At 34.1% G+C, this 26,425-nt stretch overlaps 1 protein-coding gene across 1 annotated transcript in view; it reads right to left on the bottom strand.

Moving 5' to 3' along the window:
• The window catches only part of LOC143246262 (UPF0047 protein YjbQ-like), a 30,494-nt gene extending 4,472 nt beyond the window's left edge, over positions 1–26,022 (bottom strand). The window contains exons 1-6 of the mRNA XM_076492700.1: positions 25,841–26,022; positions 22,346–22,380; positions 17,450–17,469; positions 15,899–15,938; positions 14,120–14,161; positions 2,266–2,383 (exon numbers count right to left, since the gene is read on the bottom strand). Coding sequence (XP_076348815.1) covers positions 2,266–2,383; positions 14,120–14,161; positions 15,899–15,938; positions 17,450–17,469; positions 22,346–22,380; positions 25,841–25,997 — 412 coding nt within the window. The 5' untranslated portion in view covers positions 25,998–26,022. The remainder of the gene's footprint in view (positions 1–2,265; positions 2,384–14,119; positions 14,162–15,898; positions 15,939–17,449; positions 17,470–22,345; positions 22,381–25,840) is intronic.
• Positions 26,023–26,425: the final 403 nt, after the last annotated feature.

Genomic DNA, 26,425 nt, shown 5'->3' with positions numbered 1-26,425 from the left:
TGTAACAAATGTCTCTGTCTTTCTCAGAGGAACTTGAATGCTTAATGTTGCACACCAGCAACAAATAAGCAATTCCTTATCTTAAAGCAACAAATTGAATGAAATTACTTGTTTAACAAACTTTTAATGATTTTCTCCATTATTAATGTCAATGATTTATAATTAAAAATACATCTCTTTATGTTTACAATTTCATTGTTTTTATCATAATTACATTTTATGTTTAATTTGTTATATCCAAAAACAAAGTATGTAGCTATAATTATCTGTACAGCCTAACATAAAGCTAGAAAACACTTCACACTACTTAAAATAACTTAGACTGACTTGTTTAAAAACTGTTATGGTAAATATTTTACTTTACGAGTATTATATAAATGTTATAATAATCACATATAACTATAGAAATATATGCCTTTTTGTAAGAACTTACTTTCATTACCACCCATAAATATGTTACCAAAGTAAGCAGCCATCTTCATAACCCTAGCAGTACTATTAGCCTGTATATAATGTTTTGTGCTAAATTCAGTTAAATATCTTACATATAAAACAACTGTGGTTAAAAACTACCTTCAGAAAGTACTAAAGTTATCAGATTTCTTATGTCGTGATTTATCTGTCTTATCAAACTGCGTATAAGCAGCAAGAAGGCTGTATGTATAACCTAGTTTAATACACCACTTATTTGTTACAGTTCAAATGCATTTTTTAACTAACATAAAAACAAATTTATTTTTATGTTAATAGTGACCAATAATTTTTAGTGCATGCTTAACACCACAAACCATGTGTTAAAGCATTCCTGAGTGGTATATAACTAGCCAATAGTACTTAATAGTTGACTTCAGTAAATGTACTAAAGCATTTTTAAGTAGTATATAATAGTATATAGCTAGACAATATTACTCAATAGTTGCCTTTGGTATATGTTTAGCACCATAAATATATTAAAGCATTTTTGAATAGTAAATAATTGGTCACAAATGTACTAGTTATATTCTAATCATTTTGATTCTGTTACTTTGTATGTGCATCATATGCTAATTGTTTTTTTTTTATATTTCAATACATACATAAAGCTACTTAGGAATTCTCTTCACCAGTTGCCCCTAATTCTGTCTTGATAGACTAGAGAGATGGTAGCCAATTGTTAACACCCACAACAAACTCTTGTCCAATGAAATAAAGTAATTAAAAGTAATAAAGGAGCACATTTAAATATGAACTAAACCCACAACTGAAAAAAAAGTGCATACTGTAACACATGTTGAATATACAAGACTCTTTTAGTGTACAAGTTATTATTTAGTTTTCACAAGAGTGGTAAAGGTAATTATTTTACAAATCATAATTATGACAAACTTCATTACCTAACTTAGTATGAGTTGTATGTTGTAGTTTAATTGTTGTGAATTAACGTCACATTATTCAAATCTTCTGCATTTTCCTCATTGCATTAAGTGATTATCATTATAGCATCCATAGTTTGTAAAAAGTTCTAGTCCTCAATTAAACAGTATATAGGCAACCAAGTGAGTGGAATTAAGTAGGAAAACTTTTTTAGTGAACATGAAATTAGACTGCATGATTGCTAATTTAATCATAAAGAATGATATTTTAAAGTGATATTCACAGTTTAACAGAGATAAGGGAAATCATTTGTCTTCTCAAAGGGTATTTTAAAGTAATTGAACCAATCTGTGTGGACTTTGACAAAAAGAAAACAGTCACTTAAAGTTCTGGATATAACTGATAACCAAGGTGTTAACTGCAGATTGTACAGTAAGGAAAAATAATCCATCTTGTCAATTGAGTTCTAAAGTAACTGAACCAGGCTATGTGAACTTTCAATGTAAAAGAGTGTTATTTAAAGCTCTATATACAACTGTGGTAACACAAGGGGTAACGTGAGAGAACTTATAACTAATTATATTGTGATAAAACAAAAAAAAAGAGAATTATTTAGATACAATAGTGATATCCTATAGTATAATAAATTTTTGAATATATATTTGACTTGTTTTGAATATATTATTTTACAAGTGGATCGTGTGCTGTCCGACTCATTGACAATAAATTCAGACACCTACTGTAAAAGGATACCACCACTCCATTCGTAAAATCTTGATAACACAGTTAATTACTGGTAATTCATTCCATGTTAAGATTTTTTACATATACAGGGACAATTGTCTTAAAACATATGCCACAGCTACTACGGTGTTACAAAAATCAACAAGTACAATCTCTAGAATTTCTTACCAGCTCGATTTCTGTGCTCACACAGCCATATCCCTTGCCACATTCCAAGATTTAGCTTTCCATCTGACACAGGAATGGAGAGACTAGAGCCAATAAAACAAGCCTTGATATGAGCAGGCTGAAAAGAAACACATAGGGATGTTTGTATTTTTTAACAATATCATAATATTACTAATACCAAAAATATCCATCCTTAAAGTAAATGTTTATTTCTGTACCTGGAAGTTTCAAAGGTGTGTAAATACCAAAATTGCCTGATTATGCATACAACTAAGTTTAATATAACTTATTTGCTACAGATCTAATCCTTTTTTTTTAAAACCAATAAAGTTAATATATTCAGGTTTCTCTTCTCCTGCTTCTGTCTGTAAAGGAAAGGAATAGGGATGATCACTTTTCAAACTCCAAAAACTAAAGATTTTCATGTTGACAGGAATGAAATACACTTCAAGTGATAATGGCCTATGTGTATTAGACATTTGCTTTAAACTGGAAAAACCTGTTAATAAAAAGTAAAAAACTATCCCCACAATCATACAAGTTCCTTCAGAAGTTAGTACAAGTAAAGCCAATGCAGTTACAAATATTAAAATTAATTCACTGTTTAGATTATGATATAACTTGATTTTTACACTTTCTAATAACTTTACAAAAAAAAAATCCTACCTTTAAAATGTTTAGTGAAATATTGTTAAATTATTCAAGTTTTTTTTATCTTAATATCTTTTATACCTTTATTTATTAGGTTTCCAATACTTAATCAAACCAGAAAAGTTCCGATATTTTCATTGTCAATATGAAAAAAATTTAAATTTATTTTCATGGTTATTCAGTGTCAGTACTTCTCCCTTTAGGTATTATTGTTAGATCTATGTTTCCAAACTTTTCTCACTGATGATACCTTAACTCACTCAACTTGATTTGCATGACAAGCCTGCTGCCACATGTAATATTGTTTTGTAGAGATTCTCTTATTTTTTTACGTATTCATTTTGTGAAACTCTTGCAGCACCCCTAGTAACTTTCTCAGACACACAGTTTGGAAACCACTACATTAAATACCTTATCAAGCATTGACCAAGAAGATACTTGTATTTGTTCAGGCAGATTTCAGTTAACAATAATGAAATGTTTTGATTTCTTTCTAGTTTTTCAGTGCTGCATTACCTGAGGTGACTTACATCATCTTAGCACCTAAAGCTACTAACAAACCTTATAAATTTATTATATTTTATTATAAGAGTATCAAAATGGGAATAATTCAAGTTTAATCAACAGTATCTAGAAGACCATCAAAAAAAAAGAGTATCACAAAATCCCAACAAAAATGGTGGGAATCCATTGTTGAACGATTAACAAAAATTATAGAATTTAACTAACATGAATTTGTCTGTATCTCCAAAATGCACCTACTCTTCACCTACTTCATTAGTCTTAAAATAATTTTTTTTAATCATCACATTTTTAGTAAAAACTATGGAGAAAATTATATGTTATCATGAACAAAAGTATGCATGCACTATGAAAGAAACTTAAATGGCACTCTTAAGCCTTTTCACTGTATCCTAAGAGAAATTAGAGAACGTAGTGCAAAACGTCTGACACAAATTTCGGCTCTTTTCATTGTACAAAGGATAACAGATATTTGATAGAAATAAACATTTACTTTTATTTATGATTTAAGGTCAAGTAAGTAATATAAATGATAGATTATCAAAATAATATTTATTCACTACTTAAATCTTTTTTAAATATTAACTATAATGTTTGTACTAGTTGGTCTATTTGTAAGGCTTAGCTGAAACACTACTTGGTAAATTTTATTTTGCTTTCGGCTGTAATTAAATGTCACAAAACTTCCAAATTAAACTATTTTGCTATTAAATCAATGAAGTTATCAAGCAAATAATGTATTAAAAAAACTCTAATGAATCAAATGAATATTGAGCATTTAACAAAAAGATTACAATTGGTCTACGAACAATCAGGTGATAGTTGTTTTGCTAAGCAATGATATATATTATTGAGCATGAAAGAGTTCTTGACAGAGTGATAAAGGAAAGTTGACACTTTTCTAAACTGAAAATATATTTCCAGTAATACTTACCTCCACCAACAATACAGCTATTCTTCAACACTGGCTTTGCCTATTTAAGCATTGTTTTTGCATGCTCCAGTCTTTTACATCTCACTTAAATGCATTTGGTATTATCTAATTTGCAAACTTCTCCACCCTCATCTCAATACTTAGGTAATATAATCACTTCTTCTAGACTTACATCAGCTCTTAGTAGGGAAGCAGGGTGGAAGAGTGTCAGTAGAGATAAGTATCATTGGAAATACATTTTCAGCTCAAAAAACTTGTAACTTCCAAAACATACTTACCATCTGCAGACAATATAGCTAGAATCTCGCATGGAATAGGTGAAGGGGCCAGCGTGAGCAAGACCCATACAGGTATAGTGTACCAGTGGTGTACCAAGATAAAAGTGATACACAAGTGAGGGGAATCAAACTACATACAGAACAGGTATGCTATTCACTGAGAATTAAGTTCCTGTATCAAGGGTGAAATAGTACACAAGTAATCATCATTATAGGCCAACCCTCAACCAGAAAGTCCAGGTTCCACAACTTGAGGTTGGAATTAAGGGATATTGGTCTTTATCTCTCACATTGGTGGCTAAAGCTACTGGACTGCAATGTTACAAATGTATATATATTTTTTTTTTATTAGATCCTAACATGAAGCCATAAAGTGATGCATTTTGCACCATTGGAATCATGACAAGAAAGTAAGCAACACAAAAGCAGACAGACTTTCTCCTCCACCCTAAGAAGTCCAAAATGCAACACCCCAGGTTCAAATGACTGGATCACATACCGTACTCAACCAAAGGAACAGAACTCATCAAGTCTGGAATTATGAATACTCATCCTCACTCCCCAACCAAGTGTACAAAGAGTATAATGCTTGCCCTTGGAATTATGGAGAGGATGTGGAACCTGTGCTCAACCAAGGACATAAGATGGAACCACTTTGCATTTGGAATTATGAAGAAATAGTGGACTTCCTTCCATGAATGACAGACAAAACCAACACTGATCAAAGAAAAGGGCCATGCACCCCCCAACTGTATAGCTTTGTGTCAAATCTGAACAAGAGTTAACCCAAACTTCCCTATCTTCTCCAAGAGTAGAAAAACACACTCCAACATCTAACACTCTGAAGGTTGGTTGAATGATTTAGTGTTTCATGGCACAAAGCAGCTAGGCTAACTGCGCCAAACGTCCAGTAAAAAGGTGAAAATAAATTAAATGTAGTAAAATACATAAAAGGAAATGAAGGTAAAACAAAACAGCATTGAGAAACAGAAAAAGCATAAAACCAATGTTGACACCTAGTTTTTAATGTTAAGAGAGAAAGCAGAGTAAGAGAAATTGTAAAGGACTTTCTCTAGCATAATGGTAATGATCATAACCTGCCAGGAAGACTAACAGGTAAGTACAAGAACCACCATCAGTCACTTGAAGTTGGCCTTTCCAGTCCTGGTTCTGGGTTATGTGTCATAACAGCCTTTATCAAAAGGTAAAGTAATAAAAGTTTTAAAAGACATGCAACAAAATTGTAATAATAATTAGCCAAATGTCCAGTAAAAAAGGTAAAAGTAAAGTAAATGTAGTAAAATTCGTAAAAGGAAATGAAGGTAAAAACAAAACAGCAATTAAAAACATAAATGGCATAAAACCAATGTTGACATCCAGTCTACAAAGTTGTAAAGGACTTTCTGTAGCATAATGGTAATGATCATAACCTGCCAAAAAGACTAACAGGTAAGTACAAAAAACACCGTCAGACACCTGAAATTGACCTTTCCAGTCCTGGTTCTGGGCTATGTGTCATTATGGCCAGTACCAAAAACTAAAGTAATAAACGTGTTAAAAGACATGCAGCAAAATTGTAATAACAACTCACCAGGACGATCTAACAGGTAGTTCAAACTGATAGTTCAAACAGCAGCATTAGTCACCTGAAGTAGGCCTTTCCAGGCCAGTGTTGAGTTATTTAATATTATGGCCATTTTCCAATTTCAAATTGAACCAGAGAGATTGAGACTCTTAAAAGGGAACCACAATTAAAAAGGTATAATGAATAAATATCAAACACTTAAATGACATTATAAAGATTAATGGCCATTAAAAAAATAAAAACTTTATCAAGGTGGACAGTGTCACCATCACCAATAACACTGTATAATGTTATGGACAAACCTTGGGACAGAACATGTTTAAAATAGTGCCATCAATGAGAGTTGTAACAATGACAAGAAAGTAAAATGTGGCTTACAGTGATTTGAGTGTTACACAAACTACACACTGGTGCAACAGTTCCAGATAAAAGAAAATGATGAGTTAAAAAACTATGACCAATGCGTAGTCTAGTTAGAACAACTTCCTCCTTCCGAACCTTATGGAAGCTAGATGGCCAAAGTCCAATACAGGGTTTTATTTGAAAAAGCTTGTTGTCACGTTGCTCACTCCAAGTTGACTGCCAGCTGGCATGGAGCCAAGCCTTGAATACAGTGCCATAGTCCATGTACGGAATAGACACAGCGGTGATAGTGCCGGAGCAAATAGATTTAGCTGCCATGTCTCCAAGCTCATTCCCGCAAATACCAACGTGGCCTGGTATCCAGAAAAACTGGATAGAAATAGATGTTAATGAGAAATGGGCCAGTCGGTTTTGAATATCAGCGAAAACAGGGTGTGAGCCAACGTGAAGTGATTTCAGGGCCAGTAGAGAACTAAGCGAGTCAGTATAAATAGTGCAGTTGGAGTACTGCTTAGCTTCAATGTGATCCAGGAGATATGATGTACAGTTCAGCAGTGAACACAGAAGCTGTAGAGGGGATTCTGCACGCAACCACCGGACTGCAATAAACCATGGCAGAGTCCACAGAGTTACCTGATTTGGAACCATCCATATAAATTGGAATGGAAAGATGTTAAGTAAATAAAAGATGGTACTTCCAATCGGGAGTATCTACCTTTCTTAGATGACTTCAACAGAAAGATCACATTTTGGGATTGTAATAAGCCAAGGCAGGATGGGCTGACCAGTGGATTCCGCAATGTTATCCAAGGACACACCCAATTCACCCAACTGCCCCTGGATGTGAAGGCCAAAAGGAGCAATGGCAGATCATCTATTCTGAAAAAGTATGGCCTACTGAGGAAGGAAAACACATACCCAGGTGGAATGCTTTGGTAAGGAACGAAATTTCAAAGAATATAGTAAAGACAATTGCAAACGGCAAAGGTGCAGAGAAGGTTCATGAGATTCTGCATATAAGCTTTCAACTGGGGAGGTGCGAAAAGCCCCAGTGCAGAGCCTTGATGATAAATGGGGTCCAACATCTTTAAGGCCGAGGGTCTGGCAGAGCCATAGACTATTGATCCATAGTCGAGTTTTGATCGAATACGACCACGATATATCTTTAACATAGAACATCGATCTGCTCCTCAATTGGTGGTAGAGAGGACACAGAGAATGTTCAGTGCTCTTGTGCATTTGACCTGTATCTACTTTAGGTGTGGTATAAAGGTCAGCTTACGGTCAAAGATAAGCCCCAAGAACTTGGTCTCAGGGACCACTGGCAGCAAAACTTCACCAATACGGAGTTCAGGATCAGGGTGAATACCCTGTTGGCAGCAAAAGTGCATGCAAATGGTTTTAGAGAGATTGAAATTAAAGCCGTTCACCGTGGTCCACTTCAGTACATCATTGAGGACAGTTTGTTATTGTTGCTCAATATATCACATGGTCGACGACTGACACGAGATGCGAAAGTCATCGACATAGAGCCCGTTTGCAACAGTGAGAGGAAGTTGTTCAGTGATAGCATTAATCTTTATACTGAAAAGTGTGACACTCAAAACAGCCCTGAGGGACCCCAAGTTCCTGTACAAAAGAACAGGAAAGTGTTAAACCCACACAAACTTGGAATCACCTGTCCATTAAAAATTTTTAATAAACATGGGTAAATGGCCACGTAACCCATATATGTGGAGGTCTCGCAAAATGCCATACCTCCATGTTGTGTCATAAGCCTTCTCAATGTCAAAGAATATTGATACAAGATGTTGTTGTTTGAGAAAGGCTTCTCTGATTGATGTTTCTAGTCAAATTGGGTGGTCCATGGTGGAGTGCTGTCGTTGGAACCCACACTGGGTGGGCAAGACAGCTCGTAAAGGTAATTGGACGGTAGTTTGAAGGAATCTTGGGATCTTTCCCAGACTTAGAGAAAGATAAGATAATAGCCTGGTGCCAGGCATTCAAAAAAAATATTCTCCTGCCAGATCCGGTTAAAAACAATTAGAAGAATATCAAGAGAAGCAGGAGAGAGATAGTGCAGCATGTCATAGTGTACTTCATCAAGTCCAACAGATGTACCGCCAGACTGATGAAAGGCCATTTTCAGTTCCACCAGTGTAAAGGGACGATTATAGTCAAAGAGACAATCAGTTAGACAGGAAAAAGGTGAACGCTCTGCCCGAGTCTTGATGGCCAAGAAGGTGGAGGAACAAGCAGAAGTGCTAGATACCCAGCAAAAGCATTCACCTAAAGTGTTGGCCATGCTCCGGACATCAGCAACCTCTTGGCCATCAGAGAGTAAGATCATGAGGAGAACAGAATTGTGGTGCCCACTGACCTTTCCAACCCTGTCCCATATGACCTTGGAACTGGTGGTAGAAGATATGCTAGATGTGAACTTAATCCAAGATTCCTTCTGGCTTTGACGTCTTACCCACCTAGCATGTGCACGGGCCCATTGGAAACCAATGTGGTTGGAAAGTGTGGGATATCTACAAAAAGTATCCCAGGCCCGTTTTTGAGCCTTCTGTGCCATGTGGCAGATAGGATTCCACCACGGACGAGGATATCGTGGAAAATGTGTCGAGGTTTTAGGAATACACTGAGCAGCTGCTTGTATAATACAGTCAGTTACTGCTGCCACACAGTCGTCTATTGATGGCTGACTGACGATGGCAGGATCAAGTTCTGCGAGAGCAATGAAAGTGGACCAGTCTGCCTGATCCAGCTTCCACTGGTCCACGCGGGTAGGGTGGCACTGACCATGGCCAGTCTCTCTCAAAAGTATAGGAAAATGAACACTGCCTAGTGGATTATTGTCAACCCTCCATGAAAAATGGGAGAATAATGAAGGGGAGCAAACCGAGACATCAATAGTGGTAAAGGACTGACTAGGTGCATGAAAGTAAGTGGAAGAACCAGTATTAAAAAGAGAAAGATTGTGATTAGAGAGCATATGCTCTACAGAGCGACCTCTCCTATCAATAACAGCACTTCCCCAGAAGGGATGATGTCCATTAAAGTCCCTCAGGATTAGAAAGGGAGATGGCAACTGTTCAACAAGAGCATCAAGGTCTGATTGATCATATGTCTCTCCAGGGGACAGGTAGAGAGAACAAACAGTGATAGTATGACCCAAGGAAACACGGATGGCTACGGCCTCTAAGGGTGTGTTGAGTGACAAAGACAAGGTGGGCACATGCTGATCAACCAACAGTGTCACCCATCCATGTACTCGTCCATTACACAGAATGTCATTTCTGTAGAAAGAAAACCACTGAAAGGTGACTGTATTGGCAGGTTTCAGAAATGATTCTTGTAAGGAAAGACATACAGGATGGGAGGAAGCAATCAGTGTTTTGATGTCATCCAGATTAGAAGGTAAACCTCAACAGTTCCATTGTATCAAGGTGGCCATTTCTAATGACGGGTAGGCGAAGTGGCTAGAGAACCCTTCTGTTTACGACCACGTCTTTTTTCCTTACTGCCCTTATTCGGAGGAGGCCTATTGACCTCCATGGATCCTGCCCTGGGTCGATTGGGCAGGTCTTTGTTGTTGGAAGGGGATTCCAGTGACTGAGAATGTGATCGAATGATTGTTTTGCATCTTGGGGTGGGAGAAAAAGATGTATCTGAAGAAATGCCTGTATATGAAACCAAAGGATATGGATCATGGGTTTGTTGGAATGTATGGAAGGAACAGAGATGGGTGTAGAAGTTCATTAATCAACCTTTTTAACCATGGAGGTCAAAAGGCTTTTCATTTGTTTTGAAATCGATTCTCTTCGAGGCACAGAGAGATCTGTCTGCACTCCCACTGTAGTTGTGGAACGAAGTGCAGCAGCATATGTCTGAGATGAAGTAGTGGACAGCAATTTCCGAGCTTCAGGATAACTAACGTTATGAGTCGTTTTCAAACGCTGCACCTCTTTTTCCTCCAACCATTTTGGGCAAGAACGAAAGTAGGAAGGGTGAGAACCATTGCAGTTGACACAATGTGGGTCTGTATTACACTCATAGGCATCACGGTCGTTGCCACCACAACGAGCACATGTCAGGGAACCACGACATGACGTCTTTGAGTGGCCGAACCTCTGACATTGGAAACATCGGAGAGGGTTTGGAATGCATGGCCGTACCCTGCAATTTAAATAACCTGCCTTGATGGTGGCAGGTGCACATGGTGATGTAAATGTCAAAATGAGGATATTTGTCAGCAGTGTAACTCCATCTTTGCGAGTGGAGATGCCTCACTGCAGAAACTCGAGTGGAGAAACCAGCAAAAATCTCTGACTCAGGGACGTTCTTCAAATCCCTCTCAGCAATAACTCCTCGTGATGAATTCAAGGAAGCATGAGGGGTAACCTCAATAGGTACATCCCCAATTGCCTTTGAATTCAAGAGGAGTTCACTGTGTTGGTATGTGGATATTTCAACCAATATGTCTCCAGATCGAAACTTCTTTACTGACTTTGGAGAGCCAGCAAGTCCCTCTAGTCCCTTCTGAATAAAAAAGGGGGGCATTTGCCCTAAAGGTTTTTCTGAAAGAGAATTTAGGATGAGAAAATGAGGTTCAACTGGTGATACAGGTGTTGAAAACGTGGTCATTTACCTATTGACCGTTTTTTCACTATTTTACTTAAATTTTTAGTAGGAGGATCCATAGGAAAAAAAGAAAATTTCGGTGCCCACCCACCATGGAGCCCTATGAGGGGATGCACTACAATGTCAAGCAAGGACACTGCAGCAATGCCAGAATTTCATCAGTACTATACCCAAACGCCAGATCAGACAGAATATCCACAACACTTGTTGAGAACTTCCAAATCTGGTACTTGGTTGACTCTAGCCCAAGTGGACCAGCCGATTGGCCCAAGGGGGGCCACCCAAAGGCTGCTCATCTTCAGGAATTCAAGGCCAAAGTGGTGTGTTAGGGTTGGATCCCTCAACCACCAGGATCCTTTCCTTCCCTTCATGGGTCGCCACGCAAGGCAAACACATGGGTGGATGTTTAGATCCCAGAAGAGGTAATCAGAAAGAACAGAACCTTCCCTGGGAGGTCCCCTCACTATGTACAGGAATCCACACCGAGGGGTACTCTGAAGGAAAAGCCTCTGTCCATCACCCCAGTGACTGGAAATTGGGTATGGTAAAGACTCCCCAGCTCCACAGTGCTCTGGAAACAGTGCAATAGGTGAAACAAGTTCCCAAAATGTTTAAAAACAAACCAACCCCCATTTATTCAATCCAATGATTAGCAGGGATAGGTAAAATTATCTTTAGCTTTATTCATAATAGTCCATGATAATATCATAATACCACCTGGTAAGTGCTTAGGTGGTCTTATGGAATATCTCATTTATACAAAGCCTGTTGCAACAAGTAATAATACTAATTAAATCTGGTACTAGTGAGAAATTGGAATGAGAGAAGCACACCTGTTTGGGCAAAACTTGCCACAAAGAGGGATCCAATGAAAGCAAGATGTGAGGGACACTAGAAAATAAAGAAACAAGATTGTGGCAAAAGCAACCCTCCTCCTGCAGATATTGTTAAAAATGGCCAGGATTAGGGAAAAATTCTCAGAAGAAAACTGCCTGAGCATATAAAGAACATGAGAGAAATGCATTGGGAGAAGTCTTAATATCAACCTGTAAAATGTCCCCCATTGGGTAAATGAAATGCCAGAAAAAAACAAATATGCTGAATCTGCTGAAACATAACTCAGACGATACTTCACTTCTAAAGACCAAAATGGATATATGGGAATCCATCTCAAAGGAAATGGTGAAAATCAAGAGAAGCTGAAGGTTCCCAATGAAAATACAATCAAGATAGTCACCACAAAGGGGGGCAAAGTGGGTCTCAAAACATTTACAGGCCAAAACAAATTATCAGATTACAATTGATTGCAGAGGTTATAAACAGATGGCAAAATAACTACAGAGACAGATGTATCCTTTCCTTAACTGCCAGAGACTTAAAGAGAAAGGGCCTATCAGGATATAGTAGAACCTATGGAGAGAAAGCGTCTTACAAACATGCCAACAAATCCAACTTAAATCATCAACATGTCAGCAGCCAAAAATATACTTCTTCCAGGAGGTAGAAAACCAAAACAAGCAAAAATATAAGGATGATACAAGGTCAACATATCCTATCATGTCATAAAACAGTAAATATCCCAGCCTGAACCACAAACACAGGAAAAACAGAAAGAAGTCTCCTAGTCCACCAATAATAGAGGAGTAGACTCAAAGAAAAAGCTCTACAATACCATAAATCCAAATGATTAATGGAAGAAAAGGAGTGGGATCCAAACCTGACTCATAAGAAGCTGACAGAGCAAAGATAAGTATTAGGAAACAGAATCTAAGTTCTCCCCAGGATCAACAAAAGAGACAACTTAAAAAGCCTTTGAAGAAAACACCAGATAACAAAGGAGGAATAGGTTGGATTAGCTGTCTTACTGACAGCATTAATATGGATATTCATACCTGTAAATATCACATCTAATTTTGTTTTATTTTTTAATTATAAATTTACTGAAATATTCAAGGCAGCACAAAAAATCAAAATCCATAGTGGGATGACATGTAACACTTTGTCAGAAAAAGCCACGACAAACACTTTGTAGAGAAAAAATGAATACATTAATTAAACGAGTGCTAATATACAGTGCTGGGATAGAGGGAGCTTTGACAAGAGTGAAAAAGTTTGCAAATTAGATATTATCAAGAACATGTAAGTGATGTATAAAAGACTGGAGCATGCAAAACCCAATCCTTAGATAGGCATAGCCAATGTAAAAGAATAGCTATAATGCCAGCAGATGGTAAATACATTTTGGAATAAGACTTTTACAGTTACTGATTAGCAGCTAATCTTGAATTAGGGCCAAAAGAACTAGTTTACCAACAAATAAGCTTTGAAACATAACCAAAAAAACAAGTACAAAGTATGTTTACCTGGAAATACTCTTTCGACTAAGACCAAAATAATAAACTCAATATGTTAGCAGATTCTGATCCACAAGTAGACGTTTTTTGAAAGATGTTTAATTTCTAGAATAATCTGCTGCAGTAGTACAAGAAAAAAAAACTGCAGTAACTCTTGTGTAGTAATGCAGATCATTATTTTCAAAAAAATGTAAAGCTCTGGAATAAATCTGATTTTGAGAAAGAAATGAAGGATATTTTAATAAGAACAGTAAGAATATTCTGAATTATGTCACTTTAATAAATAAGCATTATTATCTGGTAATTCATGTTAACAACAAAAAGGGTCACTGAAGTCAAGCACATATTTATATCACTTATCATGTCATAAAAAATGCAGTTTTAAGTGCTTAAACATTATGTTAATGAATTATATAAGTTTAAGATCTACAAATATTAGCCTGTCAAAAAAATGTAGTGTCTCAAATCAATATCATGGCAAAAGTTATCTTGAACACTTGTACACAATCTTGTAACTTACCATGTCATCAGGACCTTCACAAGAATGACGAAAAGGTGTACTCTGTGAAAATCCACATATTATATTTGTGATTATACAAAGAGTTTATGTTAACTTAAATCTACCATATGTCATTAAGAAGAAATGAACTTGATATACACAAAGAATACAAATTGAGTTTCCATTTACCACCAACATTATCAAAATATAACTCAAGTAAAACATACAAGGCATATGCTAGATGTACATTATAACTGTTTCATATTATAGAACATTTTTCTATAGAGATACACATAGTTCATCTATAGAAACAAAGGCAATGAATTTACTTTTCTGAAATAACAGTTTCATAAAATGACTTAAAATAGTCAGAAAAACAATCTTTGCTAACGTGAATAATTTTTATTCATTAATTAATATTTGTTATCCATTATAAATGAAAACAAAATATATTATCTAACTTAATAACTTTTAACAGTTTAAAATCATTTTTCATAGTATCTAACACAAAATCTACATGTTGTATACAAAATGTTTTAAAGCCAATTTCAAGTACTTAATTATAAAGCACATGGTACTTTGCAGCTTTTTATACTATGAATACAGAAAATTTAAATTATAATTGTAAAGGCTCAAGAAGCTTTTTCTAACACAAATTTAGAATACATAAAATTTGAAAGCATTAATAAAACAAACATCTGTGAAAAGCACTCTCTATCTGAAGACAGCCTTCAAAATTGAGACACTTCATTCATAGAAAACTAAATAAATAATACCCTACACTTTTTCAAGTTTTTAACTATTATGCAGTGTGTGTATATAAATAACTACGCAATACACATATAAGTGGAAATGAAGAGTACAGTAAGTGTGTAATATTATACCAAAAAGTTAAATTTCATGTCTGAAACTTTTTTATTTCTATCCAATAATTACGATATTTATGAACCTTTGGTATTATGAATTTTACAAAAATAACACAAGTCTGTAGGCAAACCAAAACATTTTCTTTATTGGTTGATACAAAATGTATACTGTATAATAATATGACGTTTCTGAAAAAACACAAGCAGCCTACAAACTAAATAATGTTTTCTGTTTCATAATCTTATAAATTTATCCATTTTATTTTAACTTAAGAAGTGTAATTACATTATCCTATATAGTCTTAAACCGTGCATCTCAGAACAGCTGGTATGGATATTAACATTTTTATCAGTAAGCAGAGAACAACTTAGGTCATCTTCAGGTTAACAAAGAGAGAGTTTGCAAGTGACAATTGCCAGGCACATGTATTAGGGACGAGAGTATAAACGAGTGTGGGGTACTCTCATACCTAAAATGTGCCCTGCAACAGTCGGTTACAAACTATCTCTTTGTTAACCTGATGATGAGCTAGGAAGGTTGAAACATTGTTCTCTGCTTATCAATAAAAGTGTTAATACCTCTACCAGATTTTCTTAGATACATTTTTATTTCAAGTGGGTTTCTCGTCATCAAGAGTCTTAAACAGTATTAGTCCTCATATACAAGTAAAATAATATTCAAATAATAAAGCTTTTAACTACTTTCAATGCACTTTATTTTTTTATTGTCTATGTTTTGATTATTAGGCCTAATAGTTCTTGATAACAAGTATCTTGTGTCTGAAATGAGACTAAGGCCAAAACATTGCAAATACACATACTTTATGTATTGACATTAGTAAAATTGCATCATTTATTCTTCTGTTTTGTTATTTAATGTTATACTGTACTAAGTATGTTTGGTAATAAAATTACAAAACAACTGTAATCTTACTTCTGGTACCAACTGGGTTAGAAACATCTCAACATCTTGCCTGTGACAAAAAACAAAACAAAAGAAAATTACTGCCACCACTTGAAAATGTCATAACAACAAAAAATTATTTCAAAACACAAAATGTACTTTACTGTCTAGAAATTAATATTTCAAAAGGATAATTACAGTAGCTCATATATCATTCCAAACAGAACTTAAAAGACAGGGCCATTAATGTATTCCTCTGACAGACTAGCATTAAAGTTTACACAATAATACACCAGATACTTAAAATAATTCATTACAGTTTACAAATAATAAATCAAAATTAAGAACATTAATTTCAAGTCCAAACATACAGAGCAGCATTATTTGTTAACACATGTAACATTTACACTATGAGCTCCATTCAAAATAGGTATTAGCCTCCAGTTAAGACTGTCTAAACTTTAAGTTTTTAAATTATGCTCTACTCAAAAAAACTATTTTTTAGTACATAAAAAAGAATAGCACTTTGTAAATACAAAACAAACAAACATCTACTAATATTTAATATATTTAAGTAAGAATATGCTGGTACTCAAAGTATTCTTTCCTGCATGAAGTATCATGACATTAAATCTGTCTGTCTTTAAGGTCATCATATGCATTACATGTATGATACTGTAAAATGTTTCAACTAAAGTCACAGAGTTCAACCTTATATGATAATGATACTTGATACCTGATGGGTTATTAATATTTTTAAAATATACATACATAGTTCAATTGGCCAATAAATGTATTTACAGTTAGCAAATAACACTAGTTTAAGGGCAATAGTTTAGAAGTTTCAATGTACTAAGAAAGTAATCATTCAAGCTTTGAGTTTTACATTCTAATTCTGTATACTAATTTTTTTAATTAACTTATCTATAATTATTCAGCCTACATGACCCACAAAACAATGCCACACAATACTAGAAAATGTTTTACATATATTCTACTTAAATTCTATAAGTATTATTTTAATATCTAAAGCAGATAATTACATAGTTTAAAAAGAAAGTAAAGATTTGTTCTTGAACCCACTTATAAATAATTTAAAATTCTCTGCTGAAGACTGATTGCTGAATTTTTTCCTTTCTTTTTGTAATGTTTTATTGCTATGGTATATCCATTTATTTATGGATTGTGTGAAAATTGTGTCAGATTAAGATTTCCATATTCAAGCTATATAATTCTTAACTACATTTAACTTTCATTTCATAATGTCTTCTATATTTTTTCTTTTACTTTATGGCTTTTCCTTTTTATAATGAAAATGGCCCTTAATAAGTGTGAGTCTAATGAAGTTCATCTATCATTCCCCTGCAAAACAATATGTAGTATATTAGAAATTTAATGTCTTTGCAAAAACAGATAAATCAGTAACTGTCTGATTCAATTCCTGGAAGGACACATTACAATTCAAAACATAACTAAATAAGTTAACATTGAGTAAAATATTAAAGTCTAAATAAAACAAACTAATAGAAAAACACAATGTGGTAAAACTTATTAATCTTGTAGATTAGCATAATTACTTACCGAACATCTGGATCCCAATTCTGCAATAAAAAAATATTATTTTATTATTCATTAATAATAGGACTGCAACAATTCAGTCAAAAAATCTTTGAAGCAGAGGAAGTTAACATTCTGTTAAATCAAAAATGTATTTCCAATAAAACTTACCTTCACTCACACTACAGTTATTATTGCTAGGTTTTCTTTATTTTTGCCCATCTAAACATTGATATGATTTCTTTCTCACTTGTTCCAAACTTTTATTTCCTACTTAACTACCCTTGCTGATATCTGTCTCATGACACTCTCTACCTCCATCAATGTACCCTCCATTTTCGTAGTGTATACAAGTACCTCCTTCAGATAATAGTCACTTTTTGTAGACTGACTCAATCCACAATCTCCAACACAAGTGGGGAGGAAATATGGGGGAGTGTGAAAGGAGGTAAGTATTATTAGAAATACAATTTCAATTTAAGAAAATTTTAATTTTAAAACACACCTCTACTCACTCTGCAGCTAGAATCCTGCATTGATAAGGTGGAAGGAAGATAAAGGCATTATCCATACAAAATATGTCTGCATAGATCATACTCATACCAACATAAAATTAGCACCCTAGTGGGGAAACCACACTATATCCAAAACAGGTACGCTCTTCATCTAAAACCTAAATCATATAATGTGAGTGGAAGGTTATGTGATCCACCATCACCACTGACCAGGCCCCAACCAGGTAACCAAGGTCCCACTACTTGGTGTTGGAATTATAGGGCCATGATCCCTAAATCCCAAGTTGGTGGTTAGGGCATTTGGACATAAAAGAGGTATATTTGTAAGTGGATCCCAACCTGCAACTATAGAGTGATACTTTCCAAGCCACCTGAATCATGACAAAAAAGTAAACAATGCTAAAAGGAACAATCCCTTTTCTCAACCAAAGTTCAAAAGGCAACATCTAAGACTTGGAATGATGGGGTTCTGCATGCCATACTCAACTTGAAGAAACAGAAATCATCTGGTATGGAGTGTAGGGAAGGAAAAATTCTCTTCCATAATTATGGGGAAGATGTGGAACAACACATGCTCAATCAAAGAACCAGGATGGGATCATTCTGCACTTGGAATTATGAATGGCACTTCTTCCAAGAACAATGTACTGTATCAATACTGATCAAAATGAAGGGTCATGCTCAACCCAACTGAACCAGTATTATGAATAGACTCCTGTATAAGCTACTGCTTCTCCTATTGACATCTGGAAAAAACATCTAAGATACTAGGTAGGAGGACCCCAAATTTCACACTTTTTTCCAAGAGTGGAGAAAAGTCACTTCAACACTGTAGAAATAACCTCTATCTTCCATTAAGAATATGGGAAGGGGTAATGTTTAACTGGAATATTGAGGAACAATGCTGATCAGCATGGATGGATAGAATCCCATTTTGCTTTACTCATGATAGTCCATGAGTGGCAGTCCAGCATGGTACTGTAATACCACCAAGTCTGCCTGTAAATGGTCTTATGGAACACCTCATTTTCACATACCCTGTTGCAACCAAGATAAATAACATTGTGTTAGTGGTTGCTAGTGTGGATCTGTTTGGTAAAAGCACACTTAACTGAGCAACAATTGCCACACAATGGGATCCTGTGTAAAAGAGGTGAAGGATCTGGAAAGGAGAGATTAGTAACAAAAATACTCATATCTCTGTATAACCTAATGGATAGCTACAGGGAGCAGTCAAAAACTATCACAGGAAGATGTCAGATTATGCAAATAATGTGAGATTAAAGTATTGGAGACGTCCACGTACCAACTCGTACAATGTTCTCATGCAGGAAATTCAGCCAGGCTGCTAAGGACAGAGAAATGTGACAAATATGAAGAACCACGACTCACAGAAGTCTCCTCACTTCCAAACAGAGCCCAGAATAACCATTATGGATCAGTCTTTGTACCAACCTTGTCAAGATAGTTAGGGATAAATCCAATGAAACTGAAGGTTCACAATGAATAACAAACCATTGTCTAGCACCTACAAAAGCTTTAGTGTGTGTAACAATGACATTTAAAGGCCTTTACTTGACATATAAAATGATCAGAATCCAACTGGTCATAGAGATTAAAAATAGCAGTCAGATGAATTGGGGAAATTAATTTATCACCTTATCTGGCTGCAGTGTCACAGATAAGACACATCTGTCTGGATATAGAAGACATAGGTACAATGGTAAAGTGTCCTGTGCATGTATAATGCACACAATTATGCCTGACAAAATTTGCAGGCCAGCAGCAATAAAAAGTAAATCTTAAGAGAAAAGCAATATGTAGTACATGAGGCTAAGGACTTAAACAGATGATGAAAACAAGCATGCACCATCACATTTACATCCAGGTTAGGTCACCAAAACAGCTTGAGAAGATCAAAGAGCACTGAAGACTCAAGGAAATACTGTCTCTTTGAGTCCTGAAATGTAGCTGAAAAGGCTGCCTTATACAGGGAGACTATGGAAGATGCAAAACTGTTGTCAAAGAATCAAAAATTGAGCTATGGTTGGCATGTATAGACAAAATGGGTTCAACCTCCACATAACACACCACTGTTGATATGTTTATCATGGCCATTCAAATAGTCTAACATAGAGAATGAGACAGGTTCCCATGGATCAAGAAGCTGATGTTAGGATACTGAGCAAGGGTGAAACTATGACCCATCTAGGAGTTGAGAAAAGTTGCAAAAATGACGACAGGTATAAATGTAGATGGGCAACATCAACCCTTTAATCCAAAGACTGGAATGCCTACAAAATCAATGGTTGGAGAAAAGGACCTCACATATATAAGAAAGGCAAAAGTAGGTAGCTGAATGCCTTCCAACAACTCATCTCTATCCAACAGGTCCCAACAACATACCAGCCAAGATACTAGGAAAAGTTTAAAAACTGACAATCAAATCAAACAATGTATGCTAATAATGGTTCCAAATCATCATAAAAGTGATGTGGCAATTGAGAACATGCTTCCTAAATAAACATGTAGGGATGATAAATATCTCAGTACCTTATTTAGGGTAATACAAATCCTAGAAAATTGTGATCCATTCAGATTCGTCACATGCTCCATTCTAAAACCTCATGTTTCCAGGAGCAGATCTATTCTTTGAAAGTCTAACTATACTTCCACGTGGCAGTGGTAGGTGAAAGCATATTGTTCTGACAAATGTAGCAGACAAGGCATAGTATCCCTTCATGTAACTGAACAGTGAATATGCCTGCATGAGCTGTAATATCACCCTCAAGCCTTTCTGCTATCAAAGAAGGCTCTGATTCAAAAGATCCAAAACATCATGTAATTGATGCACAAATAGAAGAAAAGCAGCTAAAAGTGGATAATCTAAATTCACTTCAATGAGAAGCTGACAGAGTAAAGGAAGGTGGTGGAAAAAGTATATCTAAATTTCTCCAGGATGTCCAGGATCACCTACCAAGTGCAGTCTCAAAGCCTATCACCCTATAGAAACACAACTGTCCTGAATGTATCCCTCCATCTCACTACATATAAGGTCATAGACAACCTCAACTAAGAATGACTCTCCCTTAATTCATGAGGAATGTTAGATATTAGATATTAGACTTTATTTGCTTTTGTGCTGGATAAATAAATACAGGAATGCATACTGTAAATTGGATTACAGTATACTTTTTTTTATTTTGACAAAAATTAAATAGGTAGCATGAAAAACACTTAAAGTATCTTCAATAGTCATATGACAGAGAAACCCATAAGTGAATGCTTTGTTGAGAAAATTGACAATATTACCTGAGGAGGTATTCATATACAGTATCAAGATAGTGTGTGCACTGATGTAAGTGAAAAGTGTCAGGAGACATAAAATCACTAAGGACAATTAAGTAAGGAATAAAAGATTAGAGCCAGCAAGAAAAAAAAATCAGACCAATGGTTATATTGGCAATGGTAAAAAAACCTAGCAGTTAAATAATACCCGTAACGTGAACAAAGGTACATTTTGGAATTCACTATTTAAACAATAATAGGATAAATTTTCAACACACATCTTTCTAGCAGAATAAAATGCTATGACTTTTTTTTCATTATATAATAACCCAAAATTTACAAAATTTTTGTAAGCTTGGTATGTGCATGCAAAATCTAAAATATGAATAATATATTAAACTGACACCTCATTCTGTAAATAATTATTGCTACATCTGAGTTGTGACACATATTATGTCAGACACACTGCAAAATATGCATGCAGAAAATGCTTAGTGCTTCCACTGAAAGTATGAAGTAACAGCAGATGACAAAGCACAAAAAATAAAAAATCAGAAAAGAAAAGAATAAATGTAATCCATGTAATAATTTATGTTGCTTAGAAAAAAAAATCAATGCCCTTTGACTTTACTGATTTATGAATTTTCTGATGCCCAGGTAGCAAAAGTCAAATTTTCATTCTGTAATATTCGCAAGAATGCGCATCAACTGAAAGATCTATTGTTCACTTTAGGAAAATGATAACTTTTAAGATACAAATGTTACAGCATTTACATATCTTTATTACTCATACATGATACTTTTGTTAGGCTAACATATTATTAATAGATAGTCATGAAAGCTGCATATCTATCTTAAACTGCTATTATTAAATAAAATTAAAGAGTTATCAGTTCAGAATAATTATGAATAAAAACAAACTTTAATACTTTAGGTTGATTTTTTTCCTTTCCCTTTCTGTGATTCCTCAGTTCTATTTACTTCAATAATTTGTATTTATCCTTTTAAGCCTGTTAATATTATATAATGATATACACTTGCTTCAGTTAACCATGACTCAACAGTGTACAGGAGTTGATTAGTGTTTCAGAAAAGCAAAAACTATAAGTTCACTCACCTCATTTAGAGCCAGGCTAGCAGAAGTATGCATTACTGAAAAGTAAATGGTCAAATACTAAGATGACATTATAAATATTCACTATATTCAGACACTGAACAAAGACAGTTCAAATACTTATGAAATAACTTGCATATCATTCAAATCTTTCAGGTTAAAAATTGCATTAGGATTATAAGTAAATGTAATTTTTAAAAATAAATACAAATTTAATAATTTCGAATAATTACAAAATTGTTTTAAAATATACATTTAAATTACCATAAAGATAAATATAACTATTCTTAAAATAACCTAATAATGTTTTATGGGCAAAAACTAACTTAATGTGTAAAGGAATTATAAAAACTTTTGCAGTTCAAATGGAGGAGGAGAGAAAAAAAATAAGTATATGTAGGATCAGAAGCATTACAGAATAAAAATGAAACTTGTCAGTAAATCATAATGAAAATAAAGTGTGAATTAAGTCATTAAAAATTTGATTTATGAGAAATGTATCAGAAGAAAGCTTTAAAATAAATATAAAGGTAACAGAAATTTAAAAAAGGAAGATGTTTGCAATTTTGACTTCCAGAATGCCTTGAATACTGCTCCATAAATAAGATTAAATGACTCTACACCTTCACTAAAGTAACCACAAGATGATATACTATTAAAAGCTTTTAACTCATTAGATAAAAAAGTAAATGTAACCTTATAGCAAGATTATTTGGCTTTACTATAACATTTCCAGTACAAAGTCATAGATTATTATGATTTTAATTTTGGAAAAATTACCTCAAGAATGAAATACTAAACTAAACACTGAATAACATTTGAAGATAATAGCAAAAATTAAGATAAAAATTATATAACTAAATGTGAATAAATATTACACTGCATGCATCTGAGAATAATATTACTATACACATAATGCATGTATATCAACAGCAAACAGTGTTTAGTCTGTAAAATAATCATCTTGTAATATATTACTTGTGTAAACAGTTAGTAGTGTAATCTGTTACAAGCTGATTAACAACTACTTCATATTACATCATGTCAAAAGTTATAAAGTTTTAAACTGTCAAATTAATGCATTATCTATTCTTACATGGTGATTTCATTACATATGTAAAATGGGAATATTTCATATAACATGGTGTGTGTATATGTATTTTTCATTTGTTTTTTTTTGTAATTAGCCAATCAGTTAATCAGAAAATATCAAAGTCATCAACTGTTATGACTGTCTGTTTTTTCTATTTCATAGTAGTAAACTTAGTCATGTATGAGCTCATGATAGTGCTGAAATGTACAGGAATAAAATGTCTGAAATTACATCATGCACTATAAAAATATTTTCAGAAACTACTGTTACTTCAATTAAAATGCACAAATAAATTTAATAAAAAATTAAATTAATAACATAAATTTGCAGGTTCATTTAAAATTTACTATATTATAATTTACAAAGAGTTTGATGGATCATTTTCCCAAACAAAATCTTAGTTTCAAAAGGGTATTTTTATTCTACCAAAATGGTTCAATTTTTGTATGGGGGAAGGAAAATTAAAAATTAAAAACAATTTTACACTCCATAGTACAGTTTTTAACACACTAAACAATAGAAACTGCTGCTACATTGGTAATAAATAATCATTTTTGAAATAACTCCTTGGACAATTTTTTACTTTAAAAATTAAATTATACAAACTGTTTCACATGCTAATACTATATTTTTCCTTTAAATTCTTCAAGTTTGTCATAATCAAATTTATAGTAATACATTTCATATTCCTTTTCATTACACAGATAATATGCTATATTATCCTACATCACATAAATAGTAAACAAAATTCTTCAATAATTGGCATAAAGAAATTAGATTGAAATTGAAAACATATCCAAACATAAGGTTCATGATGAAGGCCTCAACTTTTCATGTTTTTGTTTGTTTTCTTTGCAAATAAGTATAAAGCCTTAATTGTCCATGTTATTTTTAACTTCTAATATATGAATAAAGAGTAAATACTTTTAAATGATAAATGGCTTATTAAATTTAAAAACTTGATGATGAGAAATCCACTTGAAATAAAACTATCTCAAAATGGGTGGTATGGGTATTAACACTTTTGTTGATAAGGAAAGAACAATGTTTCAACCTTCCTAGGTCATCTTCAGGTTAACAAAGAGAATTTGCAACTGTCTGTTGCCAGACACCTCTTATGGACGGAAGTATAAATGGGTACAGGATTGTAGGGGGTGTTACAGTTGGATGTTAGATCATTAATTAGTATCGGTATAAAGGTGTTCCTTTATATTGATTTTAGTTGCTGTATAAGTAGAGCTTCATTGATTTTGCATTTGTTTCCCTATTTAGTATCTGGAAGTTTTTTTATGGTTATGTTGTGTTTATTTGACTTGAAATGTTCAAAATTGTGTGATGTTTTTTTGTGTTCTTTGAATCTAGTTTTCATTTTTCTGCTTGTTTTCCAATATAGAAGTTGTGACAGTTGTTGCATTGCATTTTATGAATTATGTTGGTATTGTGTTTGTCAGTGTAATTTTTACATAATATGGACTTTAGTGTTGTACTTGGTTTTTGAATAAATGTGGTGTTTTCTGGAATGTTGTGTGTGTCTGGCAATGGTCAGTTTCAAACTCTTTTTGTTAACCTGAAGATGACCTAGGAAGGTTGAAACATTGTTCTCTGCTTATCAATAAAAGTGTTAACACCCATACCAGCCATTTTGAGGTACAAATATAAAAACTAAGTTAAGCTAAGTTTAAAAAAAACAACTTGTTTTGCTTCTGAAGTTTCAAAAAAAAAAGGTAGAAGGTTCTTTTTTTCATGATTGTTGCTTGTTTCTAGAGAGTATGTGCCAAACATAATTCTTTCTTTCATTTTTTCATCAAAAACACACAATTCATGACAAATAATGAAAAAGGGCAAAATAAATCAACTATATTCCTCCCATTTTTTCTTTAATGAATTATTTTTCTGTATGATCAAAAACGATAATTCTAAAACGAGAAAATATGGGAAGTCGGCTGCAAAAAAGTGGAAAGGGATGCTAAATATATTGTTTTTCTTCTACTTGGCCTTAAGTAATTTATTCATTACAAATAGCATGCATTATGTTGTATGGTAGATGTACTTCATTTACTAGTTTTAATCCGAATTTCTACCATTATAAATTGAAAAATTAAAAACGTATCTTGCAAAATTTCAATTTTGAATACAATTTTCTTCCCATGTTTTATATTATCTAACTTCTAAGATACCTACACTAGTAAAGACTAGCATGGGGAGTTGAGGTCTTATCATAACCAAGGTAAGACTTATCGGATTAATTAAGTACTTTTACTATATAGTAACATATCTATTGGTATCAACAATAATAATACTGTACAAACATTATTTAATAAGTTAATTAGACAATAATTTGGAATCTGAGTAAGTACAGCCTACAGTACGGGATCAAACTGCACTTGGAAATAGTTAAAGCCTACTTTGAACATGAAAAAGTCCAACGTCGAACCTGGTAAGTTCTGGAATTTCTTTCAAAATTTCATCGGTTATCAAATGACATCCTCGTTGCACAGGGCGAAGATTAATTTTCTTTTGAATCCAGGCTGAACCCTGCTTTACTCCTGTAGCAGACGCCATGACATTATATCGCGTTACCTGCCCTCTATAATATTAAATAATTATTTATATTTTAATAATAAATATGGCCTGGCATGGCCTAGCGCGTAAGGCGTGCGACTCGTAATCCGAGGGTCGCGGGTTCGCGCCCGCGTCGCGCTAAACATGCTCGCCCTCCCAGCCGTGGGGGTGTATAATGTGACGGTCAATCCCACTATTCGTTGGTAAAAGAGTAGCCCAAGAGTTGGCGGTGGGTGGTGATAACTAGCTGCCTTCCCTCTAGTCTTACACTGCTAAATTAGGGACGGCTAGCACAGATAGCCCTCGTGTAGCTTTGTGCGAAATTCCCAAAACAAACAAACAAACAAACAAAATAATAAATACGAATATAATTCATTATTGTATTTCTAATTTGAAAGTTTCTTTAAAAATAGGTAAAAGATTGTCCA

Source organism: Tachypleus tridentatus, chromosome 3 (assembly GCF_004210375.1).
Source record: "Tachypleus tridentatus isolate NWPU-2018 chromosome 3, ASM421037v1, whole genome shotgun sequence".
NCBI lineage: Eukaryota > Metazoa > Arthropoda > Merostomata > Xiphosura > Limulidae > Tachypleus > Tachypleus tridentatus.
This window is presented reverse-complemented; position numbering and strand designations above follow the sequence as displayed.